The sequence below is a fragment of the Aphelocoma coerulescens genome, chromosome 12 (genome assembly GCF_041296385.1).
Source record: "Aphelocoma coerulescens isolate FSJ_1873_10779 chromosome 12, UR_Acoe_1.0, whole genome shotgun sequence".
Lineage (NCBI taxonomy): Eukaryota > Metazoa > Chordata > Aves > Passeriformes > Corvidae > Aphelocoma > Aphelocoma coerulescens.
Window position 1 is genome coordinate 9,674,906 of NC_091026.1, and position 20,076 is coordinate 9,694,981.

Sequence of the window (20,076 nt, forward strand, 5' to 3'; positions counted from 1 at the left end):
CCTGTCCTCCTCCCGCTTCGTTCCAATAAAGCAGTGTTGTGGCTCTTCCTGGCTGTGTCGGGGGCGGGACCGGCGTTTCCGCGGCGCGGGCCGGCCCTGCCCCCGGCCGCAGCCCCTCCCCGCGGGCGGGCGGCAGCGGAGCGCGGCGCCCGCAGCCCCGCAGAGCCGGCGGGATGTGCGGGCGCACCGCCTGCTCCCTGGGCGCCGACAACCTCCGCCGGGCCTGCGCCTACCGCGACCGCCGGGGCCGGCACCGACAGCCCGAGTGGGTGCGGGGGGAGCGGTACCAGCCCTCCTACAACAAGGGCCCGCAGTCCAGCGGCCCCGTGCTGCTGTCCCGCCGCCACCTCCACCAGGTACCTCCTCCCTCGCTTCGCGGACCGGCCACACGGCCGGCAGGGCCGCATCCCGGCTCCGGCGGGGGCCATTTGCGGCGGGGGGCAGGTGCTGGGCATCCTGCGGCTCATGTCGGAGCGGAGGGAAGGAGGCCGTGCCTCCCGAGGGGTGGGGGACTCGCTCTGAGCGGCCGCGGTTTGTTTGCTTTCGCTTTGCTGTACGTGGCAGGTATTGAATTTTCTAATTGCAAAAATGTCGCTTCTTCTTAATATTTACATGTTCAGAAGGAGGAGGAGAACCGGTACTGTGCTTCCAATACAGTGTTTATGTTTTCTGCAAAAATGCCTATATAAGTGCTTAACCTTGGTAGAGTTTTTTCCCAAACGCCTGTAATTGCTCTGCTGGTTTTAATCGGCTTTCCTGAGGCGCTTTTTTTTTTTTTTTTTTTAATTTCATAACTGCGGCGTGTGTCCAGGTCACGTTGGTAGTAGGGGAGAGTAGAGAGAGAAAAAAAAAAAAAATCTCCGGAGCGGTACAGTAGCTGTACACCTGTGCTGACCGTTGTCCCGGCTAATTTAAGCCTCACCCGACCTCCCCCGGACAACCTGGGCAACCTCTACGGCTGTTGGTGCTGCTCGTTTGGTTTCACACAGAAAGGCTGCCCGGCCAACTGCTGCTCTTTGGCGTTCAGCGGGGTGAAATGGGGTGTGTTCAATCGGAACACCCCGATCTGGACCCGCTCTGCTCTCCCTCCCCAGCTGGTGGGGCACCTGCACTTTGCAGCCGTTACTGGCACAGGTGATCAGGTGGGACCACTCAGGAGGGCTGTGGCCAATGCCATCAGGCATCCCTTGTGCGCTCCTTTCCTGCTTTGGGAGTCCCATATCCCCCCGAGAGTAGGTAATGGAGCTGATGGAGCAGAGGAATATGGGGCAGGGAATGTGATACAGGTCACAGGCAGACACTTGTTTAATTGTCCATCACTGTTCAAGTTGTTGGGGTGCTGGTGTGGTGTTGGGTGTCCCTTTTTGCCACTCCTGCCCTGAGGGAGGCTCTAAAAGACTGCACAGAACTGGGCATATACACATCCCTGCATACACACACCATAGTAGGTGTATGTGTGTGTCTATCTACTGCAGTCCTTTGGGAGCAAACAGCCCAGGAGGCGCTGCCAGGGCTGTGGGCAGAAAGTGAGAGCAAGCTGGGGGAGAATTGAAAGCCACAAACTGCTTCCTTTGTCCAAAGGCAGGTAATATGCAAAGCACAAGCAGTGAAAGTGCACCAGGTCAGCAGAAATCACATTATTAAAATGAAAGTGAGGCTTTTACCCCTTTGGGATGTTTGGTGTCACCAGGGGAGGTTTTGAGGACTTTGACACCAGCCTGACATGGCTGTTTACTCAAGAGCTCAGGAGTTCATGTCTCCAGCCATTTCCACTGAAAACAGCCTGTGTTATTTCTTCCAGAAAGTTGTTGGGTGAGCCTCACGGAGACAGTTCTTTATTCCTGCAAAATATTCATGTGCTTTCTACTGAAGATTAATTCTTACAGGAAGGCTGTTAAGAATATTGAAAGAGTTATAATTAGTGGCTATTTCTGCATGGCTTGTGAGGGAGGGGCAGTGAACCCCAGCTTGTCTCTTGGCAGAGATGCTGGCCAGATTTGCTCTTTTAGGAGGAAAGGCCACGTCCACAGGAATTCCCAAAGCACCTCTCTCAAGCTGTGGGGATGCTTGTGGTCTCTGTGACATGGCTCTGACCTGAGGCATTTCTCTATCTCATTCGAAAGGATGCCGACTCCTCTGAGCGGGTTCTCATGGACATGCGCTGGGGCCTGGTGCCGTCCTGGTTTAAACAGGACAACCCCTCCAAACTGCAGTTCAACACTTCCAACTGCCGCAGTGATACCATGCTGAGCAAGTCCTCCTACAAGGTGAGCTGCTGCCACCTTTGTGTCCTGCTTGAAGAAATCTTGTAGTTGGCAAAACCAGGGCTGAAACATCTGCCAAGTGCTGGTCACCACTCGCTATTGCACAGGGGAGCAAGTCCCTGTACTGCAAAGCTGGGGGTTTCACTAAAACAGAAGAACTGAAAAGGCAGTTACTGGCAAAGCTCATCATAGCACTAGTGGTGGCATTTGTGCATCCCAGGGATAATTTAGGGAAGCCCTGGGAGGGAGTGAGAGGGCTGGGTGGTCGTAGGAGCCCTGTCCTCCATTGCAGGCTGTCTGAGGCTGCTGTTCGCTGCTCACTTGTGCTGTCTCTCCTCAGGGTGCTCTCCTCAAGGGCAAGCGCTGCGTGGTCCTGGCAGATGGCTTCTACGAGTGGCAGCAGCAGAGTGGGGGGAAGCAACCCTATTTCATTTACTTCCCCCAGACCAAGGATGCCATGGTAGGGAGTCCCTCACTGTGTCTGAACACTTGCACCCAGCTCTGGGCCTCTGCTCCATCCAGTTGCCTGGGGAGCAGCCCACTTCCCTCCCGCTGTGCCCATCTCTGGGAGTCTGTTTCCCAGTAGGGCTGTGTTCTGCACTGGGCTCAGCACTCTGTCATCCCTCTGCGGCTGGCGGTCCCCACCGCAGCGGTCTCCAGGCTGTAGAAGGTGACACAGCGTCCCCGCTGTCACGGTCACTGCTCCCCACGTGCCGGATATTTGCATGGGTGGGCAATGTGGCTCACAGGGGACTGGGCTGGGAGTTTCACTACCTCTTTCCTTTGGCTGAACCAGTGGCTGGGATGTTCAGAAGGGAAGGAGAGCACTGGTTTGCCTGTGGGAAGGTGAGGGTCTGGTACCTCTCCTGGAGTTACCTCAAATCAGTAGAAAGACTCCTGGAAAGCCTCAAGAGTAGTTCTGTTTGTGACTCAGATCTGAGTCACTGACCTGCCTCAGCACTGGCAAATCTGTGCTGCTTTGGCTGTCCATGGGCCATCACTGACCAGGACAATGGGGCCTCTCCTGCAGGACAAGGAGACAGAGGGAGATGAGGAATGGAAAGGATGGAGATTGCTCACTATGGCTGGGATTTTTGACTGCTGGGAGCCACCATCGGGAGGAGAAATGCTGTACACTTACACCATCATCACCGTGGATGCCTCCAAGGATGTGAGCTTCATCCATCACAGGCAAGTGAGAGCAGGCAAGGAGGTTGCAGGGTGGAGGGGGATGAGGGAGGAGAACTGCACCTTTACACACCAGTCTGGCAGCTTGCAGCCTCCTCCTCCTGCTCTCAGAGAAAAGTGCTACAACATTACTGACTCATTTCTGGTCACCAGCTCGTGCCCTTTCCATAAATCACCATCTTTGTGCCCCACGGGTGGCAGTTGGAATTGGATCACTTTCTGGAATTGGTCTCCCTGCCTGACCCGTCTGCCTCTTCCAGCAAATTAGCTACCTGGGTGAAATGAATGCATACTCTGCCTTGTGGAAGAGCATCCTGCTGCTTCAGTTTTCCCTGTTTTCCCCAAGCTGCCAGCTCCTTGCTAGCTTACAAGTCTGGCTTTTGCCACCACACTCTGCCATATTGGTGCTGAGCTTTGGCTCCTGTCTGTCTTAACCCTTAGGATGCCAGCCATCCTGGATGGGGATGAAGCCATCAGGAAATGGCTGGACTTTGCTGAAGTGCCAACCCAAGAAGCTGTTAAACTCATCCAGCCCACAGAGAACATTGTCTTCCACCCAGTGTCCACCTTTGTCAACAACATCCGCAACAACGCACCCGAGTGTGTTGCACCCATCGAGCTGGGAGCCAAGAAGGTGGGTGCTGGTAGGGGCTTGGCGAGGGGGAGCTCAGCCACGATGATGTCCCTGAGGCGGGTCAGAGCTGCCAGGTTTTGGGAGGGGTGGCAGTAGGCAATGTCTGCAGGGCATGCCCATGCTTGATGCTGGAGTGCTGAGCCCTGGACGGATTCCCTTCCCTCTGCTTCCAGAAATAAACTGTCAGCCCATGCCAGGATTTTGTTGCCAAATGAGGCAAATTCCATGTGAAATGGGTCTTGGAACAAGCCTGTTCCCAGCAGTCTGGGGAACCTCCCACAGATGTGCCTGATTGCACATTGCTCCAGCCTCCACATCCCGCTCTGGACCAGCTCTCAGAGCCGGCTGGCTGCCCTGCTCTCACTGTGCTTCTGACTTCTCTCACACTGTCTTTTGTCTCTCCAGGAGGTTAAAGCCACCCCAAGCAACAAAGTGATGCTGGGCTGGTTAAAAAGCTCCCAAGAGGGCTCTCCCCAGAAGAAAGAAAACGATTTGCCCAAGTGGACAAGTCAGTTCATCCACAGCCCTTCGCCCAAGAAAACCAGCGCAGATGTCCTGCAGCAGTGGCTGGGGAAGCAGGGACAGCCAGCTGCGAAGAAGCGCAAGGCTTAGGCACCAGCTGGGATGGCTGGCCATCCCTTTTACCCCTGATTTTCCTCAGCAGAGTGAGAAATGTTATTTTAGGAAGGCTTTGCAGACTCTTGTTAAGATCATCCAAGCCTCTCAGGTGTTGATCTGCTGCTCTAGGTTGTTGTCTCTCTTGTTTGTGTTTTGTTAAAGGTTGATGTTTGTCTGTAAAGATTTTGGCTTTGTGTTGTGCAGACAGGAGTGAATATAACCTATTGGCCTCCCTCCCTGCCAGTCATGCCAAATGAAGATAAAGCCCTAAGAAGAATCTCAGCCTGCCAGGGAGGAACAGCTTCTGCCTCCTGACAATGTTCATGTCTCCTTCTGTTAGGTTTTCTCTTCCGTTTTTTTTGGTGTTAAACTGATACCTCTTTTCCCCTTAATTCCACACTGATTCTGTACAAATTCCTTTCCAATACTCTTGCCCTCAAAAGATGGCTGCAGTACAGAGGAACAAGCAGTAAATATTAGGAGGAAACCCCAGGCTGGGAAGATCTGCCAGATCCACTGTGCTCTGCACCAGCATTGCTACTTGCATTCATAGCTCTTAAACAGGGAGATGTTCAGATGGCTCCTGGGAGGAGCTGGACTTTGCTTGGGTTTCCCTGCAGCCAGCAGGGTGGAACAGTATGTCTATCACGTTGTTTGTACAATCATTTTGTTAATGGGATCTGAAGACTTAGAGAGGATTTCCTTGATCTGGGGAGGGATGCACTCTGCCTTATTCGAAAAGGTCAGTCATTAAAGCCCAGATAACCAAAGTGCCATTCCAGAGCAACATAGGGCTGTTGTTTTTGAGGTCAGGGATTTTGTAAACAGAGCCAGATGTTACAGACCAAAAGCCTTACACGGTGAAATCTTTGCTAGAAATCAGTACTTTCTTTGTGTTGGAAGCAATAAATGGGCTTCACTGGCTGGCTGCGCCGTGATCTTGTCCGTGTGCATGTCTGTGTCCCCCCACTGCAGCCCCAGTTCTGCTTTGCAGACAGAGCTTCTACCTCCTGTCATCTGCTGAGGAGGAGACCACCTACCCACTGCTGAGGTCTGAGGGTACTGGCAAGGCCATGTTGCTGGAGCATTTCCATTTGCCAGTGGTAAATACTCCCTGGAGATTGATCTGGGGCTCTTCTAGAATTGTCTGTCCCTGGGGAGCTGCAGGGGTGGCTGTAGCTGAGGCTTGTCCCTGGGGAGGGACAGCAGAGCCAGGGCAGGAGCCACAGGATGGACACCTGGGGAAACCCAAGTGCTCTTTGAGTGAAATCTGCCTCTGAATCCCTTGCGTGCTACAGAGGCAGCTTGAGCCCAGGTTTCCTGGCTTATGGGAAACGGGTGGGATTAGGATTTCTATCCAGAAAGCCTGTTGCTAGCTGGCTCCTCATTGCTGTCACCATGACTTGAGGCAAGAGAATCACTGTGGTAGCAGCTCCTGGCAGAATAGATTTTCGGCTGCTGGCACTGTCACCTTGATGCCTGTCCTTGCAGGAGCCACAGGAGGAGGTTTCTCTCTCTGCCTGCCCATTGCTGTTCCAGGATGTGCTGCTCAGCTGCCCCAGCCTAGTCAGTGCTGTCTGCCGACCAGGCTTTTCTAAAGGTCACCAGCTCATCTCAAATTCATTTCAGGTCTCCAGTTGCTGTGGAGGGCGTGAAGATGCTGAGCACGAGTGGGGGAATGCTCAACTTTCCCTGCTCTGGAGAATATAATCCTTCCCCTGGTGATGCACGGGCAATGCAAAGGCACAGGGTACAGGTTATCTCCCTCCAGACTGTGAGCACCAGCAGCAGCATCGCCAAAAAAACCCCAAAACCCCTAGACTGAGTGTTTAATGAGGAGGTGTTATTGCTGAGCTACATCACCTTTAAACTAGTGTCTGGCTGCTTGCCCAAGGTTGTTTGAGGCCCTTGCTCTAACCTGGTGTGGAGATGACCCCAATCAACCTGGCCTGTCCACAGAAACTGATTTGGGAAAAACTTTCCCCTTTGATACGCGAGGAGACAAGGGACGGTAGTACTCGCTGCGGGTTGCCCTCCCTATCGGGGGATCTTTCCTCCATAGCGTCGCCCTGGCCCGCAGACTTTGGTATCCTCCCAGGAGGGACATCCCACTGGCCGAGGACGGGGCCATTCGGGCAAGGCACAAACGGGCACAGTGCTGCCAGGACACCCACGGGGGCTTCGGCCAACCCGCCCTCTCCCTCCATCCTCGGCCCGACGCAGGCACGAAGCAGCTCCCGGGCTGCGGGGAGCGCCGGCGGGAGCCGGGACCGGCCGGAGCGCGGGCAGGGCCGCGTCACTGCCCGCCCTGGGCGCCGGCCCGCGGCACAGCCGGGGCGCTGCGAGCCCTATGCAAATCAGGGATCGGCACGGTGACCAATCAGCGCCGCGGCGGCAGCGACGGCAGCCAATGGGACGAGGCGTGCGGCGGGCGGGCAGCGATATCCGCGGCGCGGCGGCGGCAGCGCGGGCAGTGCGGCGGCGGGCGGCGCGCAGGGCGGAGCGGCGGCGGCGGCTCCTGCGGGTAAGGGCGGCGCGGCGCGGGCGGGGACGGCGCGGCCCCCGCGCGGTGTAACGGCGTTTGTCTCCCCGCAGGCGCCGGGACCCTCTGTGCGCGGCGCTACTTGAGAGGCGGGGGCGAGGGGCCGCTGCCTGCCGGCCATGTCGGGCCGGGGGAAGTCCGGCGGAAAGGCGCGGGCCAAGGCCAAGTCGCGCTCGTCGCGGGCCGGGCTGCAGTTTCCCGTGGGGCGGGTGCATCGGCTGCTGCGGAAGGGTAACTACGCGGAGCGGGTGGGCGCCGGGGCGCCGGTGTACCTGGCGGCCGTGCTGGAGTACCTGTCGGCTGAGATCCTGGAGCTGGCGGGCAACGCGGCTCGCGACAACAAGAAGACGCGCATCATCCCGCGGCACCTGCAGCTCGCCATCCGCAACGACGAGGAGCTCAACAAGCTGCTGGGCGGCGTGACCATCGCCCAGGGCGGCGTCCTGCCCAACATCCAGGCCGTGCTGCTGCCCAAGAAGACGCAGAGCTCCAAGAAGTGAGCGCTGCCCCCCGTCCCCTGCCCCCAGCTCCCTTCTCACCACTGCCTCACCTTTCCTCCCAACGTGGCTGGGGTTCCCCGTCCTGCCCCTCAGCCCGGGCTGGCTGGTGAGCCCTGGCAGCACCCCACCAGCCCTTCACTAGCCCCCCTGGCCTGGGCTGCGGCAGGGTGCTGGGCGAGCATGGGTGAGGTCAGGCCCTGCTTGTGCCCCTACTCTGCCTCTCTTCCCTCTGGAAGAATTGGTTTTGGAGGAGGCAGCTGGATCACAGCTGTTTGCAGTGGTGACATCTGGAGCCGTGTGGTTAGGTCACAGTGCAGAGCTGCTGGTAGCTGCTGAGGATTGTTGTAGTTGGCATAGGAATGGACACAGGCACCCCCAGCTGCCTCTCCCCTCCGCCAGCCCTGGGACTGTGCAGGGCCCCCCCAGCTGGCCCTGCTCGCCCTGGCGTGTACTCGCTGCTGCCGTGCCCCCGCCTCCATCCTCAGCAATGCCATCCCGGCCGCACTGCAGCTGCGAGGGCAGGGGGCTGGAATATGTGAAGAGGAGGAAAAGTTTCTCCATTGGCAAGAAGTGGCTGTTAGTCTTAGTTTTGTTCATGGTAAAACTAGTGCATTGCCTACTGTAAAGAAGCTTTGGTCCTATTTATTTTAAGGTCTCTATTTTTGGGTACTTCCCTGTAAAGTCACCTCCTCGCAGCTCCCTGGCTCGGTGGGTGCTGGGGTACTCGGTGTTCCCACATGCCGTGGGCCCTGGTAGCGGGGTGGGGTGGAGGCTGCGGTGACAAATCCCCTCGGAGAGCGTCGCAAGGTCAGGCGCCCGCCGGGAGCGGGAGCTGCCATCTTCTGCCATGGCTCCCCTCCTCTCCCAGCTGCAGAAGCCCTTCGTCTCGCTGAGAGCTACCCTGTACCCTGGTTTCACTTCTGGAAATGACATACTGTGTCTCCTTTTTGTTGTTGTTTGTTTGTTCAGCACTATTTCTGGCTCTGAGAAATAAAGTGATGATGATATCTGTTAACTGTAACCCTTTATGGATTAATATTTCTTTTGAAAACCACTAGAGTTTGTATTGAAGCGCACTCCTGGCTAGTGCCGTGTTTATTTCCTGGCTGTGTGGCTAGTGTCGAGCATGGGGGCAGGATAGCTGTCCCGTGACCCCTGGAATAGCTGATGCAGAGACAGCTTTCCTGCTGCCCAACGCAGCCGCTTCTGTGAGGCCAATAGTCGTGTGCATGCGGCAGTGTCGAGGCAATCGGACCTAGACCTTCATCACATGTTTTTTAAGTAAAAAAGAGCATCTTCTATTTATGTGCTGTAAGTAGCATGTGTTCAACCTATTGAATCAGCTGTTAATCTTGTGGATGAAGTAACCCTGGCTCTGAGTTTAATGTTATCTAGAGTAGATGAATCTGGATGCTTGTCAGCTGGCTTTATGCAGGGGTTTTTCACTCTGGCACGTGGGAGCGGTGTGTTCATTGGTGTCGTGCTGATGGGGGCGTGGAGGTGTCCCATGGTTCTGCTGGGGTATCCTGACCTCGGTGGGTGGGGGCAGCAGGGCACAGCCCCACTGCAGCAGCACAGATCCCCTGGGATCTCTCTGCCTCCTGCAAAGGGACTGTTACCATCAGCGAGGGGGGGATGAGCAGTTTCCTTTCTGCTGCCCAGTGTGGTGGTCAATGTGTCTGTATCCTAGTGTCTTGTTCTCTCCCTCTTGTTTTCTCCAGGACCAGCATTCTGTAAACCTGAGAGTGCTTGTATTTCTTAGAAAAATGCAGAACTTGTGATACTGAAAAGAATGGTGCAAACCTGATATCTGATTAAACTGGTTCCCTGTTGAATGCTCTTAAATGTGCTGTGTGTTGTCACCTCATCAAACCCACAGAATCTGGCAGGCTCTCTGGTGTCTGGGCTCTGTGTTCTCCAAGGGGAAGGACTAGTAAAACACCAGACAGGACCACTGCTAGACTGTGGGTTTACCCCTTGCTCAGACAGAGAGTCTTTTCCTACCCTGGGAGCAGATAATACTGTTGTCTGGCTCTTTTCCCTGCTATGGGAATGCCACATTGCCTGCTTGCTCTGTCATGAGTGCCAGGAAGCTTCAGCTGCTCCTGGCGGGGTGCAGTGGAGGAGGAGTGAGGCTGGACCCAGGACCCTCCCCCAGTGCTGGAGGTGCCCCGTGGGCTGCTCCAGCACCCTTTGGGTGCCCTTGCAGGCAAGTGGGCAGAGATGAGAAAAGGTGATCTTGAAGAGAAGGAAGGAACTTGGAGATGCAAGGCTCTTTGTTACTCTCACACCTTCTCCTTTGTTGGACATTTCCAGATGGCTGTCCTGGAGGCTACTCTACAAACCAGCATTGCACCCTGCTTGGGTTTTAGGGAGGAAGGGTTGTGGGAAGATTGGATGACTCCCAGTGGTGTTAGGGTTGGGTGTGGTTGGTCTGTGCAGGGCTGTAGGAGGTGTGGGTCCGGGCTGGAGGTGCTGGGCTGGTCCCTGTAGGGCAGTGTCACCTGCTGCCCTGCCAACTGTGCTGCCAGCACAGGGCAGCAACAAGCACTGGTGCGGGGGGCCACGGCCCAGGGGCTCTGCAGTCACCCTGGAAGTTGTGTGGCCCTGCTGAGGCTGGTGGAGTGCTGAGGGTGCTATGACTGGGTGCTGGTGGCACACGTAGTGCCCTCGACACTGAGCTCCAGCTGGGTTCTGAACTTCCTCTGCCAGCATGTGACGGACCAGCTGGGAAAGCTGGGATGTTGCAAGCCAGACCGAAGGGAAATCCTGTCTGTCACAGCAAGCATTGCTGAAGTGCTTGGCCTTTATCACCTCATGAACTTCACAGCTGAACATTGTTGTGACCAGGAGATTTGGAAGCCTTGGTCTTTATTATAAAGCTGGAATAAATGTGGTCACTGTCAAGCCTGCAGCTCCAGGGATGGGTCTTGTTGCTTTCTTGGAGGGGTGTCACTGGTCCTGGCTCTTTGGAATGCTTCATAGCACCAGAGCAGCTGAGCTCATAAAATGTGAAGGACTTGGCTGAGTAGAGCCTTCCCCAGAGGTCAGGTGTGCCTGGAAAGGTGTGTCTTGGTCTGTGCTTCCCTTAAGGGGAGAGGGCTGGGAGGCTGCAAGATTCTTCTCCTGCCTCCTCTTGGGTACCTGAGGGTGAGATGAGCACAGACCGAGAGCTGAAAGCTGCCTGCTGCAGGAGGCTGCTGTGCATCTCACCACGTGCAGCAGAGTCTCTGCCAGCTGTGTCCCTCAGCTCTGGCAGTTTGATGAGATGAGTCACTGGCTCTTGGAAGTCCCCAGGGCTTGGGTTTCTCTCCAGAGCTGCCCTCACGGTTGGCAGCACCCATGGGAACTCACTCAGGGGTGCTCCAGCATCACGGCCCCTGGCAGGCTAAGCCTGTGAGGTAAGACAGCTCCAGCTGGATTGGCACAGTGTGTCACCCTGCTGCCTTCCCTGTGCTGGGCAGCTGGAGGGTCACTGCCTTCCCTCTGCTCTTACCTGCCCACAGAGACTATGCCTGCTGATCTACCTGGAGAGGTTACAGGTATAGCAGAAGGACCTTTCTTCAGGGAGTAAAACTTGCTTCCCTTCTCCCTGCTTGTTCTCCAAGGGACAAAGGGATCAAGCAGCTGCCCCAGGCCTGGGCCTGAGCCTGAAGGGGCTGATCCTTTCCCAGGAGTGCTGAAAGGCCCTGCCATGGCCTGGTGTGGCCGTCCCTAGGCATCACTGGCTGCTGTCCCTGTCACCTCCTCCTGGGCAGGTTGGGTATGGGCCTGATCCATGCTGTGTTCCCGAGGCACGGGGGAGCATGCTGGTGCTCCAGCACAGCAGCTCGCCAGGGCTGGAGCAGCTCTCAGGCGATGCTCCTGCCTGAAACTCTCTCTGGCTTGTGGAGGCAGTGGGGCAGGGCCCTGGTGTGGGGCTGAGAGTTGGGGTGAGGGCAGCGCTGCCACGGCCTTACCCAGAGCCGGCCTGGCAGGTACCGCACACCTCCACCTCCTGCTGCCCTCCGTGCCCCGCTTCCCGTCCCTGCTGCAGGGAGCCGGGCTGCCGGATCTTGTCCCCTCTCTCTCCTGCAGCCCCGGGTCCCCGGGGCACGGAGGGAGATGAGTCGGAGCTCATCCCTCGCCCCGTGCTCCCTCCCGCAGCAGGCAGAACAAGATGGCCCAGATCCCCGTCGGGATTTACGCAACCTCGCCGGGTGCGCTATAAATAGACAGCGCCGGGGGGGCTCCGCCACTCCCCCCGCTGCCGCTCCTGCCTGCAGGAACTCGGCTCGGGCGATGAGGGACGCTCCGGGCCGGAGGGGCGGCGGGGGTGCGCCCTGGGAGCTGCCCCTGTGGTGCAGTCGATGCCGGCTGGGGCAGGGGTCTGTGCTGCGGTGCCCGCCGGGGGTCCCCCACCACTGCTCAAGGAGCTCAGCCGAGCGCAGCTGCGCAAGGATCGCGCTCCTCCCTTGCCTCCATGGCGAGGGACCCTCCTTCCTCTGCTCCTGTTCTCCACTCGGAGGAGGATGTGGGCTCTGGGCATCATCACCCGGACGATCCCGGCCAGCGCGCAAGCCCCACTGCCCTGCTGCGACCAGCCCCATCCCCGCCCGCTCCCCGACAGTTGCAGGGAGCACACGGGAGCGGCGTTTTATACCAATTTATTTGAAACGACGATAAATGAAAAGGAAAAAAAAAAAAAAAAAAAAAAAGAACCCAAAAAAAGACCCCACTAACCCAAACCCTCCCCAACCCACCCACCCCCAGACCCATAAAAAAACATTAAAGGCCATTGCAGGTGCGGCCGGCGGCCGCCAGGGGGCGGCCATTCCCGCGCGCCGGGCCGTTGCCATGGCGGCGGGGCCGCGGGCCGCCAGGGGGCGCCGTGGCCCTTCGGTGCGGCCGCGGGCAGGCACGGGGCGCGCGGCGGGAGGGGCGGGGCGCGCGCGGGCGGCGGGAGCGGGGCCGGCCCACGTGGCGCGGGGGGGGAGGGGGCCCGCCGCAAAATGGCTGCTATGGAAACCGGGCGGGAAAAATCCCTGCGAAGAACCGGGGGGACGCGGGAGGGGGTGGGGGCCGGGAACCGTCTACAGGCGGGGAGGGGCACGGCCGAAAACAAAAGGGCGCGATCGGGGAAAAGCCGCGGAGTGGGATGGGGGGGGGGAAAGGGGGTGGAAAAAAAAATAAGGCGGCAGAGCAGGGGAAGGGGGGCTGGGGCAGCCGCAGCCCCGCTCACCGCGCACGGCGGCGGCTGCGGAGGCGAGTCAGCAACACAAAGACAAAGCGGGTCCCCTGGGGTCCGTCCTCAGAGCAGTCTGTGCCGCGGGGCTCACAGTGCGGGGGGCGGCGGGAGGCTCCCTGCGCCCCGATCTCATGCCTTCCGGCTCTTGAGCGCCTTGGGCTTTGCCGACTTCTTCACTTTCTTGCCCCCGGGGGACGCGGCTCCCTTCTTGGTGGCCTTCTTGGCTTTGCCCTTGTCCTTCTTTGCCGGCGCGCCGCTCGCTCCCTTCTTGTGCGATTTCTTCTCGGGTTTCTTGCTCTTGGCCGCCGGCTTCTCCGCCCGCCGGGTCGAGGAGGCCGTCGCCTTCTTGTGGGACTTGTGGGCGCTGCTGCCCGTGCCCCCCTCGCCGCCGCCTTCCAGCTTCTTCCTGTTGAGCTTGAAGGAGCCGTTGGCGCCGGTGCCCTTGACCTGGAGCAGCGTGTCGTTCTGTACCAGTGCCTTGATGGAGTACTTCAGGTAAGTCCTGCCGTTCTGCTGGTCGAACCAGGCCACCTTCTTAGCCTCGTTATATATCTTGGCCAGCGACGAGCCATTGCGCTCGCCCAGCTTGCGGATCGTCTCCACCACTAACTGACTGTATTTGCCCGGCTGGTTCTTCTTCTTGTTGTTCTTCCTTTTCTTCGATGGCGACAGCGAGGCGCCGCCGCCTCCTTTCGCCTTCTTAGCAGCTGCTTTCTTCTCCGGGGAGAGCGGCGCCTCCTCTGCCTCGGTCAGGGGCAGATCGGCTTCTTCTAGCTCAACCGACATGGTGCGGGCAGTCGCGGGCCGCAGGCCGAAGCGCGGGCGGGCGGGGGCAGCGGCGGCGTGGCGGGGCCCGGCGAGCGCGCTGCGTCTGCTCCCCTCACTCCGCGTTCTGCCGGGGCGGGCGCCGCCGCCGCCCTTTATATGGGCGCGGGGCGGACCACGTTGAGAACAACAACAGCCTGGTCCTCCGCCAGCCCCAACTTGTGCTTCTTGGGGCTCCTTCGCGAGGCTCCCGCGCCGCCGCCGGGCCCCCCCGCGCCGCCGCGCCCGCTCCGCGCCCCGCGCCCCCCGGCCCGGGCCCGCCGCCGCCCCCGCGCCCCCCGCCGCGCGCCGCCCGATGACCCCCGCCCAGATTTTGGGGGCGCGGCCGGCGCAGCGGCGGCAGCGAGGAGGGGGGCGCCCGGCGCAGCGACGACTGGGGCCTCACCGCGGCCCCCCCGCCCGTCGCCGTCGCCGTCGCCCGCCGCCCAAGAGGGGCCTCCGCGGGCAGGGGGAGGCGGCGGGGGGCGGGGGGCGGTGGTGGCGGCGCTGGCCCTGGGTTCTCCGGAGGGAACTAACACAGGCGACGCCCTCCCGCGGCCGCCGGCAGCAGCGCGGAGACGCCGCGCCGAGGCCGGGGGTCCCCGCCCCGGCGACTGGGGCCGTCCCCCCACCGACTCTCACCTCCGTGGCCAACGGGAGGAGGCCCCTGGGGGAGCCCTGTGTGTCCGGTGTGACCCACCCCCCCCCCCCCCCCGGCGGCCATCGCCCCGCAGCGGAGGTTGCGGAAAGCGCGGCGGGGCCGGGGTAGGGCTGGAGAGGGGCCGGGAAGCCTCCCGACCTGGCTCAGTGCCGTGGGTGTGGGGGGAATGTGTGAATCGTGGTTACCCCCGCAGCCTCTCCGTGCCGTGGTAGGGGGGCGGGGGGCTCGAGCTCCGCTGCAGGCGCAGCTCTGTGTGGGCTGGGGGGGGCAGCAGCGGTGCTCTGAACGCCCCCACTTCACCCCATCCCCCTAAATCCCACCGGGGGAACGCGGCTTCGGAGAGGGGGGAAGTGAGTGTACGACGCCTCCCTGGCCGAGCCCTGGGGCCGGGCCAGGAGGGGCCCCTCTCCCCCTGGGAGTGGGATCCGCGTGCCCCCGCCGCGGGTGGGCCGGGGGTTGTGAGTGCGCGGGGCGCCCCCGCAGCCGGCACACGCGTGTGCTGGGACGCGGGGCACAGGCAGGGGGTGTGCCCGGGTGTGCACACCCCCATGCACATGCACACACCAGTGCACACACGCCTACATACACACGCACATACATGAACACACACACGGTCACACCCACACACACTGTCGCACCCCGCCCCCTGCCCACGCACGCCGAGCCCGCACAGCCCCGCCGCCTCCCCTTCCTCCTCCTCCCCCTCTCTCCATCCCCCCGACTCTCTCCGCCATTTCCCTCGCCCCAGCCCCCGCCGCCGGAGGGGACGAGCCCCGACTGCCCGCCGTGTTCGGGGTCGCTGGCAGCAGGATCCTGCCCAGCCGCGTGTTGTGTCCCCACCTCGCAGCGCGGGGGCCTGTCCTGCCCTCTGCTCCCCCACCCCGAGGAGAGAGCCCCCCCAGAACAGCGGGGTTCTGCCCCCCCAGCCGTGCTCAGGCACCCCTGTGATGAGTTGTGCCCAGCCTCTGGGGGCTGCGAGGCGCTCGGGCACGAAGAGGGGGCGCAGCCCCAGCAGCAGGGGAGCGGCCCCGGGATCCCCCATCGGGAGCCTCTCGGAGCTTCGGGAGCATCGAATACCCACCCCTGGGACACGGCACCCACCGCCTGCACGGCTGTCACCGGGCGGGGGGGGTATGGTGTGTACGTGTGTGTAACATGCAAACACACACCTGTTCCCGTGTAAATGTAACGCTGTAGCCCGATGGAAGCTTACAGCTAAGCCGTCTATAGATTGGGGTTGGTATGTATGTTACGTGTCTGTTACAGATGTGTGATATCTAATAGTTGTTATTTAATATGTAATATTAACATTTAACATGTAATAACTACATGTAAATTTACAATAAATGTAAGTGCATGCATACACATAAAGACCTAGCTATATATTTTACAAATATTTACAAATATGAAAATTTAAGAACAATATGTGTGGGTGGGTGGATGTGCGAGCAGGGCTGGGCAGTGAGTGCACTGATCTCACCCTGGCTGTGTGGTTGGAAGCAGCAGAGGGATCCAGCACCAATCCGCAGCCACAGAGAGCCGGGGCTGTCAGTGAGGGCTCCTCTCCCTCCCATCCAAGGACAGGGCAGGGAACGGAACACACACGTGGAAATGTATGGAGGTTGGTGAACAGAGTGTATGGGGGAGGCTGCTTGTGTGTGCGTGTGAGAGAAACACAGAGAATGGGAAAAAATAGCCCCAACACACAAACATTCTGTCCCCACATGAACATCCACACTTACATGGACACAGACAGGAGTCTTGTTCACACACACGTCTCATATACATACATACATACATACATACATACATACATACATACATATCTACAGTGAGCGTGTGACAGGTTCAGAGGCAGTTCTCTCTTGCTATATATACACACATATTGGCATATATAGAAACGGGGGATGAGCGAGTGAGCGTGCTGTTCAAACAGCCTATGCACACACAGACATATATGCATAATGTATGCAATATATATTGATATGGGGATCTCATGCTCTTTTCTCCTGACCTGTGTATTCACACACAAATACATGCACACTCTCTCACTATGTGCATCCCTATATGCCCAGAGACAGAGACACAGTGAGTGAGAGCTGTTCACACACATTATTCTCTCTTGCTGTCTATAGGTACATGTGCATATACTTGAGGAAAAGAGCAAGAGCTATTGTCTCTCACACATTTTCTATCAGTCTCTCTCTCCCTGCCCTATATAATTGTATAATCTCTGTATAATTCTTTCTCTGTGTGAGATACATTGTAGAGAGCAAGTAAGAGTTTTTGTCACACACACAGGACTGGCTTTGTAAAGACACGTGTACAGAGAGTGTTCACACATATATATGTGAATTTATACAAATACAATTAGAGAGAGCATTGCTTACACACATTGTTCTCTGTTCATAGATATGCATATATATACACCTATATACTGAGCTGTTTTCACACATGACAGTCCTTTCTGTTCCTGTATAGATACATATATATGCATATATACATTCGTACTCTTATATACTCAGTTGTTCACACGTAATTTTCTGTTCACACGTAATTTTCCCAGAATATATAAAGTTAGGGGAGAGCTGTCCACACACACAGTTCTCTTGCTATACACACATATATACATGTGTGTACAGAGAGGGGAGAGAGCTGTTCACACACATGATTTGCTCAGTACCTGGGTATACAAACATTTATTTGGAAAGAGAGCTGTTGAAACACAGATTCTGTTGTGACACATATATATATACACTTCTACGTGTAGATAGAGCTGTTCTCTCACATATTTCTCTCTCTATGTATTTATACATACATGTATAATTAAGGACAGAGCTGTTCACACACAATTCTCTTGTTATATATAAATAAATGCATACATTCTTACACACACACAGCTGCTCACACAGCAACAGTCTGTGAATAGTTCACACTAACAGTGGTCTGTTCACACACATTCTCCCTCTTGCCATATATTTAGACATATATAAATAACAAAATCCATGAGAGCAATTCATACACACAAACACAGCTTCCATGACTCTCTTCGCCCTCCTCCCCCCATGTATATTCTCTGGGATGCATAAATACATGCATATCTATGTGTGTATGTTGATACAATCTCTCTCTGTATGCACACGCATGGGTAGAGATAGTCAGAGCCATTCTCACACACAGTACTCTCTCTTGCCTTACATATCAATATATAGATGCATACATACATGTATATACAGATTGTTCATGCACAGTTCTCACTCTGTATGTCCATATATCCCTACATAATTAAAGCACATCCTGTTTACACAGAAACACTATTTTCTCTGTGTTGTACACATACATATGTACAGTTAGTGAGCTGTTTTCACACATGATACTCCTCTCTTTCTACATAAATACATATGTATGCATATAAACACACTCATATATGCTGTACATACAGGGAGCCTGCTTTCCTCTCACATGCACTTCTCTCCCTACAGATATAGGGATATACTCAAAGAGCTGTTAACCCTCACAGTTCTCTTCCTATATATGCACACAGATATACATATTTATATGCATGCATATATACAGAGAGACAGTTGTTCATTCATGCAGTTACACAACTCTCTCTTGCTACACACACGTGCACATGCTCCATATATGTATATACATATATACGTAGATACTGGGGGGATGAGGTAGCAGGTATGGTATATATAATATATAAATATAAAGTATTGTACTTATATATTATATAGACTATTTGTATATTTATAGATGTGCATATATACACACACTGAGAGCTGTTCAGAGAACTGTTCTCACATACAGTACTCTCTGACGTGTATTCTCTGTGTATGTATATACATACGTATGTTCTCACACACAAAATGCTTTTTTTGGTAATAGATAAACCTATATACATACGTATATTTGTGTATATATATAAACTGTTCACACAGAGAATTCTCTTTACATAAGCATGTATACATACATAACTGGAGAAAGCACCGTTTGCATTCATATATATATATACACATATATATACAGAGCAAGAACATGTGAGCTGTTCAGAAATGTGCATAATTCTCTCACCACATGCATATACATAGATATGTGCTTAGAAAGGGATGAGAGCTCTTTGCATACAAGTTCACCTGAAATATATATATTTATATATATATACCCACACATAGGTACATATGCATCTACAGAGAGAGAGTTGTTCTCACACACACACTCCTCTCTTTCTATAAATATACACACACATATATGCATATATACTGTGTATGGAGGGGAGAAAGAGTGACCTCTTCATTCACCTCTCTCTGCATGTATGTGTGTGAATATAAATATAAATATAAAAATCTAAATCTAAATCTAAATATAAATATAAATATAAATATACACTCGCCAAGTGTTCACACCAGCACACAATATCTTTTGCTATATGTCCACATGCATATGAATATATTCTATCTATTATTACATATACAATTAGAGCTATTCACATGCACACGCTGTATCCCTAAAGGCACACAATGCCCTTTCTCTCCCCACATGCACATATACATATACGTACAGTGAGATTGTGAGCTGCTCAGTCTTTCTCTTGCTACACACACACACGTGCATATATACATATATGAAACATACATGCACTATTCCCACACAGAGCATTTCTCAGATCTCCAGCCACACACACTTTATTTAAACATTTAATTACACGAGTAACTAATTGTGCATGTGTCTATTTTCTGCCATTCTTCCCGTCTTTTCCCCCCAAGAGGGAGAGAAAGACCTACACAGAGCATGGTAAAAAATATCCCCATCACGTCCCTCTCCCTGTAAAAGTGCATGTGGGGTATCTGTGTGTGTGTGTGAAGCTTTGGCCTCTCCCATCCTCTCTTCTGCCCTCATATATGGTATCTGGGATGCATATACAGTGTGTGTGTGTGCATGTATTGATCTGGACATATATTCTCTGTCTGCATGTATGTGTGTTTATGAAGAACAAGTACAAGGGAGCCAGTCATTCCCCCTCCCAACTCGAACACAAATATACCCATATCCACCTCTATATCCAATTCATTTAGATATTTATTTATGTGTCTGTATTTTCTTTCACTTTCTTTCTCTCCCTCCCCCTCCTCTCTTTCTCAAAGAAATATAAAAATAGCTACACACACAGAGCTGCATGTAAATGACCCTTTTATATAAAAACCAGACAGAAATAAAAAAATAATATACAACTATATAAAATATTTAAATATGTATGAAATACACTCAGAGAAGTGTATAAATAGTAAGAAAAACCTCTGTGTGTAGACAAAGAGAAAAAAACCCCACACCCACAAAAATACAAGCATATATGTATAAGATAATTTAAAACGTGTCTGAATGTGTGTGATCATCTCTGTCTCTCCATGTATGGGGGCAGTAACTAATACATGGGCATACACACCTCTGTATATGTGTATATCCATGTAATTAACATTTAGATTTTCTTATATAAATATAAAAAATAAAGTATATATGGGTGTAGCCAGATCTATGTGTGAGATAATTTTTTCTCCTCCTCTGAGTGTATATATGTATATGAAGAAAGAAATGCTTCATGCTTCATGTGTGTACATGGGTAAGGCTGCAACCA

The 20,076-nt window shown here is 55.0% G+C and overlaps 3 protein-coding genes across 3 annotated transcripts; 2 read left to right on the top strand and 1 right to left on the bottom strand.

The window, feature by feature from the left end:
- The first annotated feature begins 40 nt into the window (after positions 1 to 40).
- Positions 41 to 5,637, top strand: HMCES (5-hydroxymethylcytosine binding, ES cell specific). Its single transcript, XM_069028355.1, has 6 exons — positions 41 to 356; positions 2,124 to 2,267; positions 2,605 to 2,724; positions 3,295 to 3,455; positions 3,894 to 4,086; positions 4,492 to 5,637. The coding sequence occupies exons 1-6, from the start codon at positions 174 to 176 to the stop codon at positions 4,696 to 4,698; spliced, it is 1,008 nt and encodes a 335-aa protein (XP_068884456.1). The 5' UTR covers positions 41 to 173; the 3' UTR covers positions 4,699 to 5,637.
- A 1,518-nt stretch (positions 5,638 to 7,155) lies between these two features.
- Positions 7,156 to 8,767, top strand: LOC138117795 (histone H2A type 2-B). The gene is made up of 2 exons (XM_069028356.1): positions 7,156 to 7,228; positions 7,300 to 8,767. The coding sequence occupies exon 2, from the start codon at positions 7,366 to 7,368 to the stop codon at positions 7,744 to 7,746; it is 381 nt and encodes a 126-aa protein (XP_068884457.1). The 5' UTR covers positions 7,156 to 7,228; positions 7,300 to 7,365; the 3' UTR covers positions 7,747 to 8,767.
- A 3,732-nt stretch (positions 8,768 to 12,499) lies between these two features.
- H1-10 (H1.10 linker histone) lies at positions 12,500 to 13,962 on the bottom strand. The gene has a single exon (XM_069027671.1). It carries the CDS (start codon positions 13,757 to 13,759, stop codon positions 13,103 to 13,105), a length of 657 nt encoding a protein of 218 aa, XP_068883772.1. The 5' UTR covers positions 13,760 to 13,962; the 3' UTR covers positions 12,500 to 13,102.
- Between the last annotated feature and the right edge of the window lie 6,114 nt (positions 13,963 to 20,076).